This window comes from Leptonotus elevatus, chromosome 10 (genome assembly GCF_054856555.1).
Source record: "Leptonotus elevatus isolate MCC_2025b chromosome 10, RoL_Lele_1.0, whole genome shotgun sequence".
NCBI lineage: Eukaryota > Metazoa > Chordata > Actinopteri > Syngnathiformes > Syngnathidae > Leptonotus > Leptonotus elevatus.
The window spans coordinates 12,535,339-12,550,871 of record NC_141248.1 but is presented as its reverse complement, the minus strand read 5'-3'; the positions used below and the strand labels follow the sequence as shown (position 1 = coordinate 12,550,871).

The 15,533-nt window shown below is 39.6% G+C and overlaps 2 protein-coding genes across 2 annotated transcripts; both read left to right on the top strand.

Annotated features, from left to right (window-relative positions):
* Positions 1 to 643: 643 nt before the first annotated feature.
* On the top strand, positions 644 to 2,857 carry LOC147167116 (insulin-like growth factor-binding protein 6). Its single transcript, XM_086087395.1, has 4 exons — positions 644 to 1,151; positions 1,429 to 1,457; positions 1,542 to 1,661; positions 2,060 to 2,857. Exons 1-4 carry the CDS (start codon positions 845 to 847, stop codon positions 2,156 to 2,158), a joined length of 555 nt encoding a protein of 184 aa, XP_085943521.1. The 5' UTR covers positions 644 to 844; the 3' UTR covers positions 2,159 to 2,857.
* A 371-nt stretch (positions 2,858 to 3,228) lies between these two features.
* Positions 3,229 to 14,915, top strand: LOC147167115 (phosphatidylinositol 5-phosphate 4-kinase type-2 gamma-like). The gene is made up of 10 exons (XM_086087949.1): positions 3,229 to 3,467; positions 4,640 to 4,737; positions 6,625 to 6,721; positions 7,063 to 7,206; positions 9,065 to 9,211; positions 9,514 to 9,552; positions 10,798 to 10,911; positions 12,128 to 12,383; positions 12,523 to 12,626; positions 12,719 to 14,915. The coding sequence occupies exons 1-10, from the start codon at positions 3,333 to 3,335 to the stop codon at positions 12,797 to 12,799; spliced, it is 1,215 nt and encodes a 404-aa protein (XP_085944075.1). The 5' UTR covers positions 3,229 to 3,332; the 3' UTR covers positions 12,800 to 14,915.
* The last annotated feature ends 618 nt before the right edge of the window (positions 14,916 to 15,533 follow it).

Genomic DNA, 15,533 nt, shown 5'->3' with positions numbered 1-15,533 from the left:
TAGTACAGTACATAAATATAGTTGTTTTTTTTTGCAGTGCTCTGAATGGTTAACTTGGATAAATGACACCTTAAAGCAACACTAAGGAACTTTCAGTTTATGTTGATTATGGTGGCGCCAAATGGACAAAAGCGGTAATGTTATGCCTGAAGGAAGACCACATTTCCCATGGCATTGCCTCTTTTTTTTCATGCATCGACATTCAAATTGACTTCCGTCTTTGTAACGAATGGGTGACGTATGCCATAAAGCAGTCAGCACATTTGTAGTTTTTTGTGTGGCAGTGTTCCTACCATCCTCCTCAAAGTTGCTTAGTGCCAGTAAAAATGATACAGACCCCCTCAGGCCATGGCGAAGGTACCGTTCAACTATTTTTAAGTCGATGTTTCATCAGAAGAGTTATGAAAATATTTTATTACGGTTGAAAAGTTCCTTAGTGCTACCTTAACTGGCATAAAAGCAGAGTATAACAACTGTCAGTACTGATTTATGCTGGAATAGAAAACATGACTATCCTTCAAGATGACAGACAGCAAATGGTATGAGCGTGTTCGTGTGTGTGTGTTTGTGTGACAAGGAGAAATGGGGTGTGCTCAGCTCTGTGGAAATGAGAAGGAAAACTAGCATTCTTCATCATGCACCCTCCCATACCTCTCCTCTCCAGTTTGGCCCTTTAAAAGCTGCTGCCAGTGCTATCTGTCAGCCTCATTATCACCATTTCTTGGCTTGAGCAAATTGCTGTCGACCTTTGGAAGCTAAGTGGAAATAAACAAGGAAGCTTCTCAGGTCCTCGGAGAAAAGAAGCATCAACAAATCACGGTCCTGGACAACTTTCAAGTGGGAGATGCTTCTGCGTGTGAATATGTTGGGGCTGCTTTTCCTGCAGCCACTTCTTTCCAGCTCAAGGCCGCTAACAACACCGTCCAGGGGATGCAAAGGAAAGCCCTTCCAAATGAACATGTCGGGAGATTTAAATGTCACCGCTCTGACCATTGGAGAGGCATGTGGGGTGTACACACTGAGCTGTGCCAGCGGCCTGCGTTGTGCACCTGTGCCAAATGACCCGCGGCCCCTCCGCACCCTGCTAGAGGGCAGGGGCGTGTGCAGCAACATCAGCGTCATCAGCTGGACGGAAAAGAGCCAGACTGCAGGTAACATTTCCGGCTTGGTGCCTGGAAGGCGATTTTGATGGATGTGCATGCATCAATAACTCGTATTGCGGAAAAAAAGTAAAGTTTAGGTGCTAAAGTCTCTCTGCCTAATGGGGATCCTTATTTAGAGCCAGTGTTTTTAATGCTATGGGAAAAACTCATTATAATACAAAAAATAGCACTTTGCAAAACAGTGAGCTCATCAGACATTATTGGATAATTGATTTTAGGTGTAAACACATACAATAGTCAACTTGTGATGTGTTTCTTCTCTTAGATCCCGCACCTACCGAGAATCCAGCCGAGGTAACCATCATCTTCTCTAATAATTATACGCTACTGGAGACAGTTAACGATTAGTCATACTTTAAAAATCCTCTCCACTGACAGGCCCCATGTCGAAAGCTGCTAACCACACTTATCAGAGGCCTCGATACCAATTTATTCAAGTCCCATCATGATATCTACATGCCCAACTGTGATAAACGTGGCTTCTTCAGAAAGAAGCAGGTGAGTAGATGGATGGATGGATGGATGGATGGATGGATGGATGGATGGATGGATGGATAGATGGATAGATAGATAGATAGATAGATAGATAGATAGATAGATAGATAGATAGTCTTTAAAAAAAAACTTACATGTGTGTGATAGATAGATAGATAGATAGATAGATAGATAGATAGATAGATAGATAGATAGATAGATAGATAGATAGATAGATAGATAGATAGATAGATAGATAGATAGATAGATAGATAGATAGATAGATAGATAGATAGATAGATAGATAGATAGATAGATAGATAGATAGATAGATGGATAGATAGTCTTTAAAAAAAAACTTACATGTGTGTTTGCATACGCACATATGAGATCCAGTTTGTTGTTTGTTTGTGTGTGCACAGTGTTGGTCCTCTCGAGGTAAACAACGCGGTCGGTGCTGGTGCGTGGATGAGAGTGGCATGCCGGTGACGTCACAAAAACACAAAGGCTTGACTTGCTGAAGAAGAGTGTCACTGCTGGATTAAATAAAGGAGGGAAGTTTGGCGGCCAGCATGGGTTGATGACAAAAAAAACCTCCTCACAAACTTTAGGAATTTCGCGTCTGTGTCTCTCTTCTCATTCAGCAGCGGTTTCAGGTGTAACTTTGATCATTGGTGCCCTCTAGAGAACACATAGCGAACTGTTTTGATTAGACGCTTCTGTATTGGATGGAAGTGTACCTAATTAAGTATCTGGCGTGTGTTTGTATATCCTTCCAATTGTTACATGTTAACATAAACTGTGTCAGTCATTTACCAATTATTATCACATGTAATAGTTTGTTCAGTCTAGGTAAACTCGATTCTTTGTCAGCACATATTTTCTATAACATATTTATACTTTTTTTTTTTTTTTTTACACCACTGCTATTCTAGCAGTGAATCAATTGTATAATAGTATCTATTTGTCACATTATTTATGGTCATATATAGACATTAACCAATGCTAATTAGCAGGCACGAGAAAAAAACAACAACAAAAACATGGACTTTGAATGCTGACTTATGAGGATATTTTATTTTATTTTTGACTTATTAAAACATATGATTGTGTCATTAGGAGTGTAGTTGCATGGCTCGCAACTGGGTTGGTACCCTCAAGGTTATAAAGCTTGTATAATAGCTGACAGTTTGGGAACATAACTGAGCCATTGGAGTAGCTTGTACATTCAGTTCAACTTTGACATTTCATATGTGTACAACGTTTCATTGTAAAATGTCACAATTGTTATTTACATATGTATTCCCTTAATTAATTGACCATCATCGACTTGATTAAAGTTGAAAAATTTGACTGCTGTTTTATGGATGTTGTGTGACATTCGAATGGATGAGTTAAAAGGGAAATCCCTTAGCTTTAGTATTTAAATATTGAGCATTCTGCGACAAAACTGTCTCAGGTTTTGAAAAACGGTTTCAATAGCAGGTGGGGTGGATCAGTGTTGTTACGTCACAGCGCTGCCATCCTGCAGCGAAAGTTGATCCATCCACAGCTTCAACATCATCCAGCCCACTTTTTCCCCACCTTTTTCTTCTCTTTGCAAATTGCAAAGCGACCACAACGAGGTGCACTGACTGACCACTGGCTCCCACCGGCAGAGTCGTAAAAGCCGTGCCTTCAAGCCAAAGTGCTCCAATGTCCTCTCCGAGCGCAGTACGCGTCCCTCACAAAAGGAAAACCAAGATGAAGCACTTCGTGCAGCAGAAAGTGGAAGTGTTCCGCGCTGGAGAGCCCGTCTCGAGCGTGCTCATGTGGGGAGTCAATCACTCGGTGGGTATGTGATTGAGAGCTGCTTGTCGGGGTGCGTGTGTGTGCGTGTGTGTGTGGGTTGTGTGTGTGTGCCGTGTCCAGCAAAACTTGGTAAAACTACTCATTATAAGTAGTTTGGCTATTTGTGCAAAACGAAGACTGTTAAAAGTAGCTTACTGATTAAATTCGCAGTACCTGTAAAAGTAAAGAAAAAATAAACTGAATTAATGTATAGAGATTAATTTTATTGTCAATGAAATGCAATACAATACAGTTTTGGTACCTTGGCACAATGGAAACAAATATATCTACACACAAAATTGGAGAGATAGACCAATACCGATTATTAGTAGCCATGGAGATTGATAACCGATATTTGGAGCCAATATTCATTTGCAGTAAAAAGGAAAATATTGTCATCAAAATTTTAAATAATACAAACTTGAATACTTAACTTTGCTTGAATGCTTTTAAGCATATGTTTATTTAACAGCTTTTCCTATTTGCAACTTGTTAGGGGTTTAATGTTTGTTTGTTTTCATCTTCGACAATGTAAATAAAGTTAACCTGAACTTCACTATAACTGAAATGTTAATCTTTCACTTATCTTTGTTTTGAGTTCATAAAAAAAAAATGCAGGAAGTTTCCATCATTTTGCCTCTGATGTAGCGTCAAATTAACCCAGTTTTATGCTCTCTTATTGGCCGTCAAAATTTTTTAAAACAGTCAGATGCTAATATGCTTCAAAACGCCATTCCGATAATCAGTTCATCATCACATGAAATAATTTCCCTCATTGTTAATACTGAAAAGATGACCAAAAAAATTAGTTTTTTAAACCAAGAGCTAGCTAGCTTTGTCTCACCTCACTATCAAAACACGTTCTTTGCTAACATGAACCGAGTAGGGGAAAAATGCTTCGCTAACGATAACTAGAAAAAAATAGACATTACTTGCTCACATTACATTACATACTTAAATTAATTGTGTATGTTTTTTTTAAACATTTGTCAGAGAATTTTCGAAAGCCAAGTCAAGTTTCTTTATATAGTCCTTAATCACAAAAAATGTCTGAAAATGTCTCAGGGAATGAAAGTCAAATGTATTCAGAAAAACAGAGTCAAGTAAATTACTTTTAGTAAATTACTAATCTACTTAGAAAAGCATCTCCATTCAATCATACATGTGTGCAGATCAACGACCTTAGCCAAGTGCCTGTGCCTGTCATGCTGCTTCCAGATGACTTCCGAGCCAGCACCAAGGTCAAAGTCAACCACCACCTCTTCAACAAGTACAGTACTGTCTTCCCTTTCATGTGACTGCTTTTGTCCAATAACACTGCTTTAGCATCACTTCACTGCAGTAGCACTTAAGTGAACAATAGAAGGTGTGAACTTCAGAGGTGTCAAATGAGTCTTACGCTCCAAAAAAGGAAAAGTGGAATCTGCTTCATGTAAACTTAATAGATAGATACAAACTACATTGCTGCTCAGACTTGTCTATTGTAGTGTATAAAAAAATGATTCAGAATCCATAACCAATGGAAGAGCACATTGGAAGAGTGGTTAACTAGCTACCAGGCTACCTAGCTACCGCAATGCAACATAGGACATGTATTAGCCGTGTGTGTGTGCTCTTGTTTTTGTTACATTGTGGGGTCAACATTTCGGGATTTCACAGAGTTGTTGGGGCCAACCCGTCCATGTGGGGCCATTTTGCTGGGTCCCACTTAGACCTCTTTTTTAAGGGTCAAGACTTGGTTTCAGACTTTAGGTTTGAATTGGGTTATGGTTGTGGTTAGGGTAAGGAATAGGGGTAGACAATCATTTTTGATGGTTGGGGTTAGGGGAAGGGGCTAAGAAATGCATTACGTCAATGAGATGGCTCCACAAAGATAGTAAAACAAACGTGTGTCTGTGTGTGTGTGTGTGTGTGTGTGTGTACTTGTACATACGACATTGTGAGGACCTTTTTTGTGAAGTGAGGACATTTTGGCCGGTCCTCACAACTCAAGACCTCTTTTTGAGGGTCAAAACTTGGTTTTAGAGTTTAGGTTTGAATTGGGTTATGGTTGAGGTTAGGGTAAGGAATGCGGGTAGGCAATCATTTTTGATGGTTGGGGTTCGGTGAAGGGGCTAGAAAATGCATTATGTCTATTGAAGTATGTGTGTGTGTGTGTGTGAGTGAGTGTGTGTGTTTTACTAACTGTCAATTTACAAATTAAATGACTTTTCAAGTGTTTCTCATAATTGTTAGACAAAGAGTGCAAAGAGTGTTAGCAAACAATGGTAATCATACATTATAGAATAGTATCCCATCACGGGTCATTTAAATTTGGATAAAAGACCATTCAAATTCAAGGAGAGAAAAAAATCAACTCGCAAGAGAGCAAACTGTATTATGAGCATTTATGGGTGAAATGTTATGGACTTTTAATGACTGCTCCTCTGAGGCTCGGATGTACTGCTCAAATGGATGAGGTTGCCATTGTTTGGCTATAGTGCAATTTCTCTTCTGGTTTTGCCTCACTTGTTTCCAAACACTATTCATCTACAATCAATTATTTTGCACTTCTCTCCAATAGGTAGGATATCAAATTGTGACAAAGTTGCATGAAACAATGTTATTTTTCTGATGTTACATTGGGAAGTAATTCACTGGTAAAACATGAGTTGTTGACATAGTAACAATATAAAGAAAATAGTTTCTCCATCCTGCTGGGAAGTACAACGTCAAGTCTGGAAAAATGGGTAGCTTTAAATAATCCCATAATCCAGTCAGGAATCCAGGTTGTGTAACAGCCTTGGGAAGAACAATAAAATGTGTTTTGTCATGTGATGTTACTATACAGAGATTCATACTTTCGCCTGTATGATTTTTTTATGTACACATTCATTTATTATTACCGGTATGTGAACAAAGTTGTTTTGGAGATGCTTCATTAGGTAGGTAAAATAACCAAAATATTAAAAACGGTATAACTGGACATTATTATCCTTACAAACTCGGTCCATTTACCATTTGCCATTTGTTAAGGCATTTTAGATTGTTAGTTACACTTGTAATGTCTTATTAGTACTAATGTTGCTATGCTCGTATGTACCAGTAAGTAGACATAACATGATTCTGGATTTATTCATATAAGAAAATTAATCTTTCCATGTGGTTTTCTCCTCAGAGAAAATCTCCCAGGACAATTTAAATTCAAAGAGTATTGTCCGCAAGTCTTCAGGAACCTGCGTGAGCGCTTTGGCATTGAGGACCAGGATTTCCAGGTACAGTTCAAGAAGAAAAGAAAAAAAGTACAGCCCAAGCACACAGGTCTGAAATCACGCAAGATTCTCTGCATTTTTTTTCAGCATCGCCTCTAAATTTGCATATGTTTGTGTAAAATTTGCATTTCTGTGCCCCTCCGAGCACATTTGAGCTTAAGACAGAAAGATGTGACCCAAACTGTGTTTCTATCACCGATGAAACATTGCAGGAAATACTCAATACGTGCAATATAGCCTATTTAAAAATGGTCCTGTTTGTAGTGATTTGCATTTCATTGAAATTTGCATGTTAAAGAGTGTACAAAATGCGGTATGTAAAAAGGGCACATTTTCATCAACAGGTGTCTCTGGCTCGCAGTCCGCCCCTCAAAGAGGGGACGTGTGAGGGCATGCTGCTGGCGTCATATGACCACACTTTGGTGGTCAAAGACATTTCCAGTGAGGAGGTGGCCGAAATGCACAACATACTTTCCGAGTATCACCAGGTGACGCACACATTGAGAACTGACGCAAGTGGGATTTTGTCCGTCAATGTAATCGTCACTAACCGGGTTAGTACGGACTGACGGACACCAATTTGGTATTTTTTTGGTACAACTGTACTCCATACACTGTGGCATTTTCACCGTAGAGCTGGAAAATAAAACACCTGGGAGAAATCAGTTTATTCAAGTGAGACAAGCTAAGTGAGCGCCAACATATTAAAGCCGCCATCGTTTGGTATACGTCCGTATATGCGTATGGTCAGCGCACAAAAACATGGCGGACAAGCTAAAGCTGTTATAAACAACAGTATATTTGTACTTTTAGACTCTTAGACTTTTCAGCCTAAACTGTTCTTGTCGCCAGTTTATTGAAAAAATCGACTTCTATTATGGGGAAGTGTTCATATGCCGTAGATACTCTTCACTGCCTCCTACAGTCTGGGAGAATATACTAACAATAGGGCAAGCCATGCCAATTATGAAATTTACTGACTGTCCTATAATGGCGTCAACCGGTGAAATTTACTGACGGTTCTCAAATGGCATCAAAAGGTGAAATTTACTGACGGTCCTAAAATGGTGTCAACCGGTGAAATTTACTGACGATCCTAAAATAGTGTCAAACGGTGACATTTACTGACTGTCCTAAAATGGCGTCAACCGGTAGAATTTATTGACGATCCTACAATAGCGTCAAACGGTGAAATTTACTCACGTCCTATAATGGAGTCAAATGATGAAATTTACTGACTGTCAGTCCTAAAATGGCGTCAAAGGGTGGAATTTATTGACGGTTCTCAAATGGCATCAATGGGTGAAATTTACTGACGATCCTAAATAGTTTCAAAGGGTGAAATTTACTGACGGTCCTATAATGACGTCAATCGGTGAAATTTACTGACTGTTCTCAAATGGCATCAAAAGGTGAAATTTACTGACGGTCCTAAAATGGCGTCAACCGGTAGAATTTAATTTACTGATTGTCTGTCCTAAAATGGCATCAAATGGTGAAATTTACTGACGATCCTAAAATCGTGTCAAACGGTGACATTTACTGACGGTCCTAAAATGGCGTCAACCGGTAGAACTTATTGACGATCCTACAATAGCGTCAAACTGTGAAATTTACTCACGTCCTAAAATGGCGTAAAATGATGAAATTTACTGACTGTCAGTCCTAAAATGGCATCAAAGGGTGGAATTTATTGACAGTTCTCAAATGGCATCAATGGGTGAAATTTACTGACGGTCCTAAAATGGCGTCAACCGGTAGAATTTAATTTACTGATTGTCTGTCCTAAAATGGCATCAAATGGTGAAATTTACTGACGATCCTAAAATCGTGTCAAACGGTGACATTTACTGACGGTCCTAAAATGGCGTCAACCGGTAGAATTTATTGACGATCCTACAATAGCGTCAAACTGTGAAATTTACTCACGTCCTAAAATGGCGTAAAATGATGAAATTTACTGACTGTCAGTCCTAAAATGGCGTCAAAGGGTGGAATTTATTGACAGTTCTCAAATGGCATCAATGGGTGAAATTTACTGACGATCCTAAATAGTGTCAAACTGTGAAATTTACTGACGGTCCTCTAATGACGTCAATCTGTGAAATTTACTGACGGTTCTGAAATGGCATCAAAAGGTGAAATTTACTGACGGTCCTAAAACAGCGGCTGTAATTTAGCCATGATGGTAGCGCGGTTAAAATAATGACGGATTGACAATTACAGTTTGGTTTGGCTTGAAATAATTACGGATTTAAGATGACGGCCAGGTGGCCCGGCTGTTGGCGAATGACGCATCCACCCCTGAAGTCAAATATATAACATTCTCCTTTTTTTCCAATGCAGCATGTTGTCACCTGTCACGGCTCGACGCTGCTCCCTCAGTTCCTGGCCATGTACAGAGTCACAGTGGAGAGTGAGGACACCTACCTGCTGGTCATGAGGAACATGTTCAGCCACAGACTGCATGTACACAGGAAGTATGACCTCAAGGTAAAGTGGGTAAGGTTGCCAAAGTGGTTGACTTGTCTGATCAATTCACATTTTCAATACCTCCATGTTTTATTCGGGTTTTTTTATTAGCAGCAATGGCCATTGTACAAATGCAACTAGTCTAAATTTATGAAAGCTGATGGAAGGTGTCAAGATCCGCTAAAAATATTTTACAAGACACATCATTAATTGAAAGTCAGTGATATGCCAGCAGCTCAGTGAAGTCATGTGTGAGTCAGGTCCTCACTTTAATTGAGCTCCACTCAGATGAGAAATGTTGTGTGGTCTTTTCCTTCCCGCAGGGCTCCCTGGTGTCTCGAGAAGCAACTTTTAAAGAGAAGGTGAGCTCACATGAAAGGACGTGTCAGTGCTGTGAGAACTGATTGAAATTCATGCATACGCGATGAACTCATCTTAGCCTGTAACATTAATAATGACAGCAGAATGATTGCAGTGAGCTTGCTTTGGCATACTCCAGACTGCGCTATTAGATATGAGTGACTGAGTATGAAGTGAAATGAACTTTTTTTTTAACATTGAAAGTATGGGTTTTTAACAATTTATACTGAGTAGATTTAGAATTCAAATGGGAAGTCAACCCAAAAATCATCTTTACAATAAAACGTTCTATGCGCCCCTTAGTCTAAACACAGCATTCTGATTAATACTGCAAGCATGAACTAAGCAGCAAAAAACACCTGTTGAGGCGGCCATTTTGTCACTTTCTCTCAACTGAAAATGACATCACAGTTGCTCAGGGCTTGGGTAACAACCAATCACGGCTCACCTGTTTCCTGAGTTTTGTCACATGACATTTGCAAGTTCACTTGTGGATGGTTCTTAGACGAAGCCCTGAGCAACTGTGATGTCATTTTCATTTGACAGCAAGTGTCAAAATGGCTGCCCCCTGAGATGGATAACAACGGGTGGATTTCGCTGCTTAATTCATATTCCGCAACCGCAATATTAATCAGAATACCGTGTTTAGACTAGTGGGGCTACATAGAGCATATTATTGTAAAGAAATGTTTTGGGTTGACCTCTTAAAAATCAAGATGTGATTTAATTGTCAAGGTTTCACACAAATACTGCAGAGATTAAAAATTTAGGAATTACAATGTTTTTGTGAAGTCAATGAGTGAGTGGCCAGGTTTGGTCTGTTGAAATGTTACTTCAAGACAAACAAAGCAGATATATGTCTGGAATTCACCGCACATATTGATTATTGTTAAATTGGGGATACCAATATGAAGGTCAAATGAGCTCTCAATACAAAAGAAGGGAGTTTCTATTCAGATAAAAAATACTTACCTACAAAAGGGTAAATGCTTTTTAATACTGGTTAAAATGTATGCTCCCCCAACCCCCATATCTACGATTCACGTCTTTTAGCACATTCTTAAAATCAAATTTTCCAAAATCTTTTACTTACGCTGTATTTTTATTTAATTTTTTTAATTCTTTACTTCTAAATATCTTTATCTGTTTTCTTGGTAAATGCTGTTTAATGTGTTGTATGTGAAGTACACAGTTACCTTGTGTATGAATGCACTATATATATAAATAAAGCTGCCTCTCCTTTCTAGGTCAAGGAGCTTCCCACCTATAAGGACATCGATTTTATGAACAACATGCAAAAGATTTACGTGTGTGATGAGGAGAAGGAAGGTTTCATGGACAAGCTAAACAGAGATATTGAGGTAAAATCATGTTCTACAGTAACCCTTATTACAGCTTGAGGCAAAGCACATGATCTTTTTTAGGTAGAATTGTTTACTACTTTGTATGCTGTTTGTTGAAAAGTTCGCTGCGTTGACCTAGAACTCGTAACAATATTTTTATGCTCGCAATTCGTGACCAAATAAATGGACTCAGCGACTGCTCATATCTAGTAAAACTCACAAGTTAGGCTCTTGTAATTTGAGGTATCACTGTATTGACTTGAAGTGGTCCTCGATACATTTTGATAAAAAAAAAACCCGGTATCAGGGCAGTTTTAAGTTGTATTTATAAGGTTGACCACTAGATGGCAGACAATACTTAACAACGCATCCAGTACTGTACTTCTCCACCACAGAAGAAGGAGAGTGGACCAAGATAGGCCACAAGAACCGTTGACAATTTGTGTCTTAATAATAGCTGCGTTTCCATCACAGTTTGTTTTTGCAAAATAAAAGCGATATATTGTACTATTTCGATAAAGTACAATTTCGACTTGCCGGTGTTTCCATTGAAGAGCGTTTTGCTTCTGAGGCGCAATTCTCGTAATGTCCCGTCTCGCGGGATCGCGCAGTTCTGTAGGAGGTGCTCATGATGTTTACGGAAGACAGACGCCCGGAGTTGTTAATATTACTTTAAAAACATCTCTCTCCCCTCATCGGGCGGGTTCGGCCATTTGGTGTTGGTGTGTATGCGCGCGCTTACAACTTGTGTTATGGTGCGGTCGGATGGATTTCAACGACGACGTGCGCCGTATGTCGCTCATTTGGCTGTTGCCAGGGGCAACGGCCGTTTCTCGTGCAACGATATGGGACGTGCGTTGAACGACGGCATATTGGCTCCATAACGGAATCGCTTTGTGCTTAAAAAGACACGAAAGTGAGTGGCTTCCTACTTTCTTTCCTCCGTGACCGGGCGGGGGTCACATGACTACAGGGAATTCCATTACACTTTTGCAAAATACTTCTATTTCGACACGTCTCAAAACCCACCTCATGAGAGCGCAAAAACTTTTTTTTGTTGTTGCAATATTTTATTTTTTTCCCCGAAAATCATGTGCTTCCATTACCAGCTTGCTTATGCGCAAAACTGAGGGTAATGGAAACGCACCTAGTGTTACAAAATCAAACCAATAACCTTTGGCATTTGAGGCCCGGCCCAAGTGACAACAGTGCAATTTGTGCCCTCCTTCTGCAGTTCATGGTGCGTATGAGGATCATGGACTACAGCCTCCTGCTGGGTATCCATGACGTGGAGAGGGCAGAGATGGAGGAGGAAGAGATGGAGATGGAGTCATCTGACAGCGAAGAAGAGCAAGATGAAAACAGCCAATCAGTACTTCCAGGCTCCACCTCACCGGAAGGCATCGCTGGTTACATGAACTCCTTCAAGCCCATGGGACCCGGGGAGTTCGACCCTTACGTTGACGTGTACGCTATCGAGAGCGCCGTAGGTAAGTCCCGAGGTCGCTCTTTTGCTCGCCTTAAAAACATGTTACAACACCGGGCCTGAGCGCACGAGATCATACATAGAGATCAAAAGCAATCACCAAAGGCTGAATGAAGCGTTGAGCCTCCCTCACTCCCGTGTAGGCGCACCACGGAGGGAAGTGTATTTCATGGGGCTGATTGATGTGCTGACGCAGTACGACACCAAGAAGAAAGCGGCTCACGCAGCTAAGGCCGTCAAACACGGGGTGAGCATCAGTGTCATGTAAAGCAAGCGATGATATTTATTCATACTGACAACTCTGTGTGTGTGTGTGTGTCTGTGTGTGTTTGCGTGTAGGCAGGAGCAGAAATCTCGACGGTTCATCCAGAACAGTATGCTAAGCGTTTCAGGGAGTTCATCACAAACATATTTGCCTAGCAGACCAGAGATCCATCATTTACACGTACAAGGTGTAGAAGCTAACCCCCCCAAAAGTCTTGACAATAATATGTTGTATGTGCCCCCACTACCCTGAACATTAATATTGTGTTTGTGGAATGTAAAAAAAATCTACCAGTTTTTATCTATCTCAGGGGGGTGGCCATTTTGCTACTTGCTGTCAATTGAAAATGACATCACAGTTGCTCAGGGCTCAAGTAACGACCAATCACGGCTCAGTTTGCAAACACACACATCACAACTCAAAAAATAGATGAGCCTTGATTGGTCCTTAGCTGAGCAAATGTGATGTCATTTTCAGTTGACAGCAAATAACAAAATGGCCGCCCTCTGAGATAGATTAAAACCAGTTACTGCTTAAATTAGATTTTCCCCAAAAGAATGATAAAACAAAGACAATCTTTTAACCTGCTGTTCAAAGGTCAAAAGCACAGGTAATAAACACAATTTCTTAATTATCTTCAAGATAAAATATTATGTAAAAAAAAAAAAAAAATCTAAATGGTGGACCCAATTGCAGGGAAGCAAGTAGACAAAGCAGGATGAAGCTCCAAAAAACGATTTATAAAAAAATATATAAAATAAAATCCTAAACGCAAACAAGGTGCGTGAAAGGAACAGAAAACCGAATTAATGTCCTCCAAACAAATCCTAAATATAGAAAAAACAAAAACAGTCATCAGTACTGGTCACATGAGCGCAACAGAAACAACAATGAACAAATGCAGACTGGCAGAAAGCCGGAAATGAAACATAAGATAACTGATGAGGTACACCTGGACAAAACATAAGTGGTTGAGGGAGCTGATTGGTAGACACAAGGGGCTGAGCCTATGAGATTTGGTGAAAACACAAACCTAACGAGTAAGTCACAAAATGGACACAGTGAACAACACTATCATGAAAACCAAATCAACAAAAACGCAAATCATGACATCAGACCTTTACCACTAGATGGCGCCAGCAAACGTCACAACATCAGGTCAGCATCAATTCACATTGGTTTCCTTGCCATGGAAGGATGCCATTCCATGGCTCTAATGTGCCATTAAGCTGGTTTGCAAGCCACTAATAGAAGCCACAGAAGAGCAAGGGAGGACAATACATTAGGTACAGTTGTGTTTTGTGCTGCATATTTTTCCCAGGTTATGTTACTGTTAAATAATGCTGTTAAATCAACCATATTTCCTGAAAATGCTTCTGAAATCAATGTAAGCAGTGTCTGTTATGCTGATATTTATACCATTTTAAATGACACATTGATTTTGTGCAATCAAAATAGATATTGCCCTTGGATGCTACTATAGCAGCGTCCTAATGATCATTTTTTAAAATACTTATCATTACAGAATCTGATTTCAAAAGATGTGCCTTTTAAACTGGAGACTTTTTGTGTACTGTGGCTCATAGAGTATGTTTTTAGTCATTAAAAAAATAAACTTGTTTACCAATTTCTTGTCTCAGCATTCAGTGCTGGGGGTGCAATAGCACAAGCAGTGCAGTCTGGTGTTGTCCGAGCTTATCATTATCAGTTTGCATCATTTGTGGTACCAAAACACATACAATGTCTTAATGCAGCAACGTCTACATTGCTGTTAACATTGCTGCTCTTATTTGTTCACCCTCCCTCTTGAATAAAGAATTGATTGATTTATTTCACCTTTTTGTGTGTCCAGTAAGGCAAATGAGAACAGATTTCTGTTGTTGTTGTTGTTGTTTTTTTAAAATAAATAACATCATGAGCAGGTCATATCAGCCCCCAAACAATCAGCTATCTGCGAGAAATAGTTAAAGCATGGCAACAATCTAAAGGCTATGACATCATTCCAAATCATCAAAGGAATGGGTTCACATGAATGTTTTGGAATGGTTTGATAGTTTTTTCCCCTCAGTCGGTTTCTGGCGTATGCAAGCTGTTTAGTTTTTGACCTGATGCTTTAGAGACAGTGCAACTTGGCACAGATCATTTGCGCTGGCATATTTTGACAGCAACTTCAAGAGGAGCATCAAATATTCAGCATGTTGGTTTATTTAAACCTTCCTACAAGTGTTCCCTTGTTTCTCCCTAAATAAAGGGTTGAGAAGTGAAACGTCAGCATGAAGTCAGATAATTTTATTCTGTCTGTATTAATGAATTTATATAAGTCGGCCTGAACAGTGTTGCCTCTGTTATTCTATTAAATGCCAGTGAGATCAAGTGTACTGAATGTGTAGTACTAGTGATGTCCCCCTTTTCTTTTTTTACATAACTTAAGTTCTTTCCAGACTCAGAGTGAATAATCTGGACGTTCTGTCGAACTCCTGCTGGGCCACTGCAATAGGCCTATAAACGCAGCAGATCCGTATTTAAACAATAAATCATAGTACGTCCACGACACTTGAATTCAACCATTACCTTTCTTGTTGTGCAAGTGCACAGTATTACCTGAATTTAAAGGCCATTTTGCTATACAACATTGACTGCCTACTTTTGTTTCTCAGGATGTCATTAATAGTCACAATATGAATTGATTATCAAAAGTAGCAATAGGCCTAATTGAATACACAAGCAGAAACAATATCACTCTACAGTATATTACATCCTGTCTTTACAAAATAACACTTTAATGAGGCACAACATAGTCACAAGTGTTACTTGTAACGGCAACAAAAACTCCTCCAATTACGAGATTACCATTGGTTTCATAAAATGATCGTCACTGCCACGTAGTGC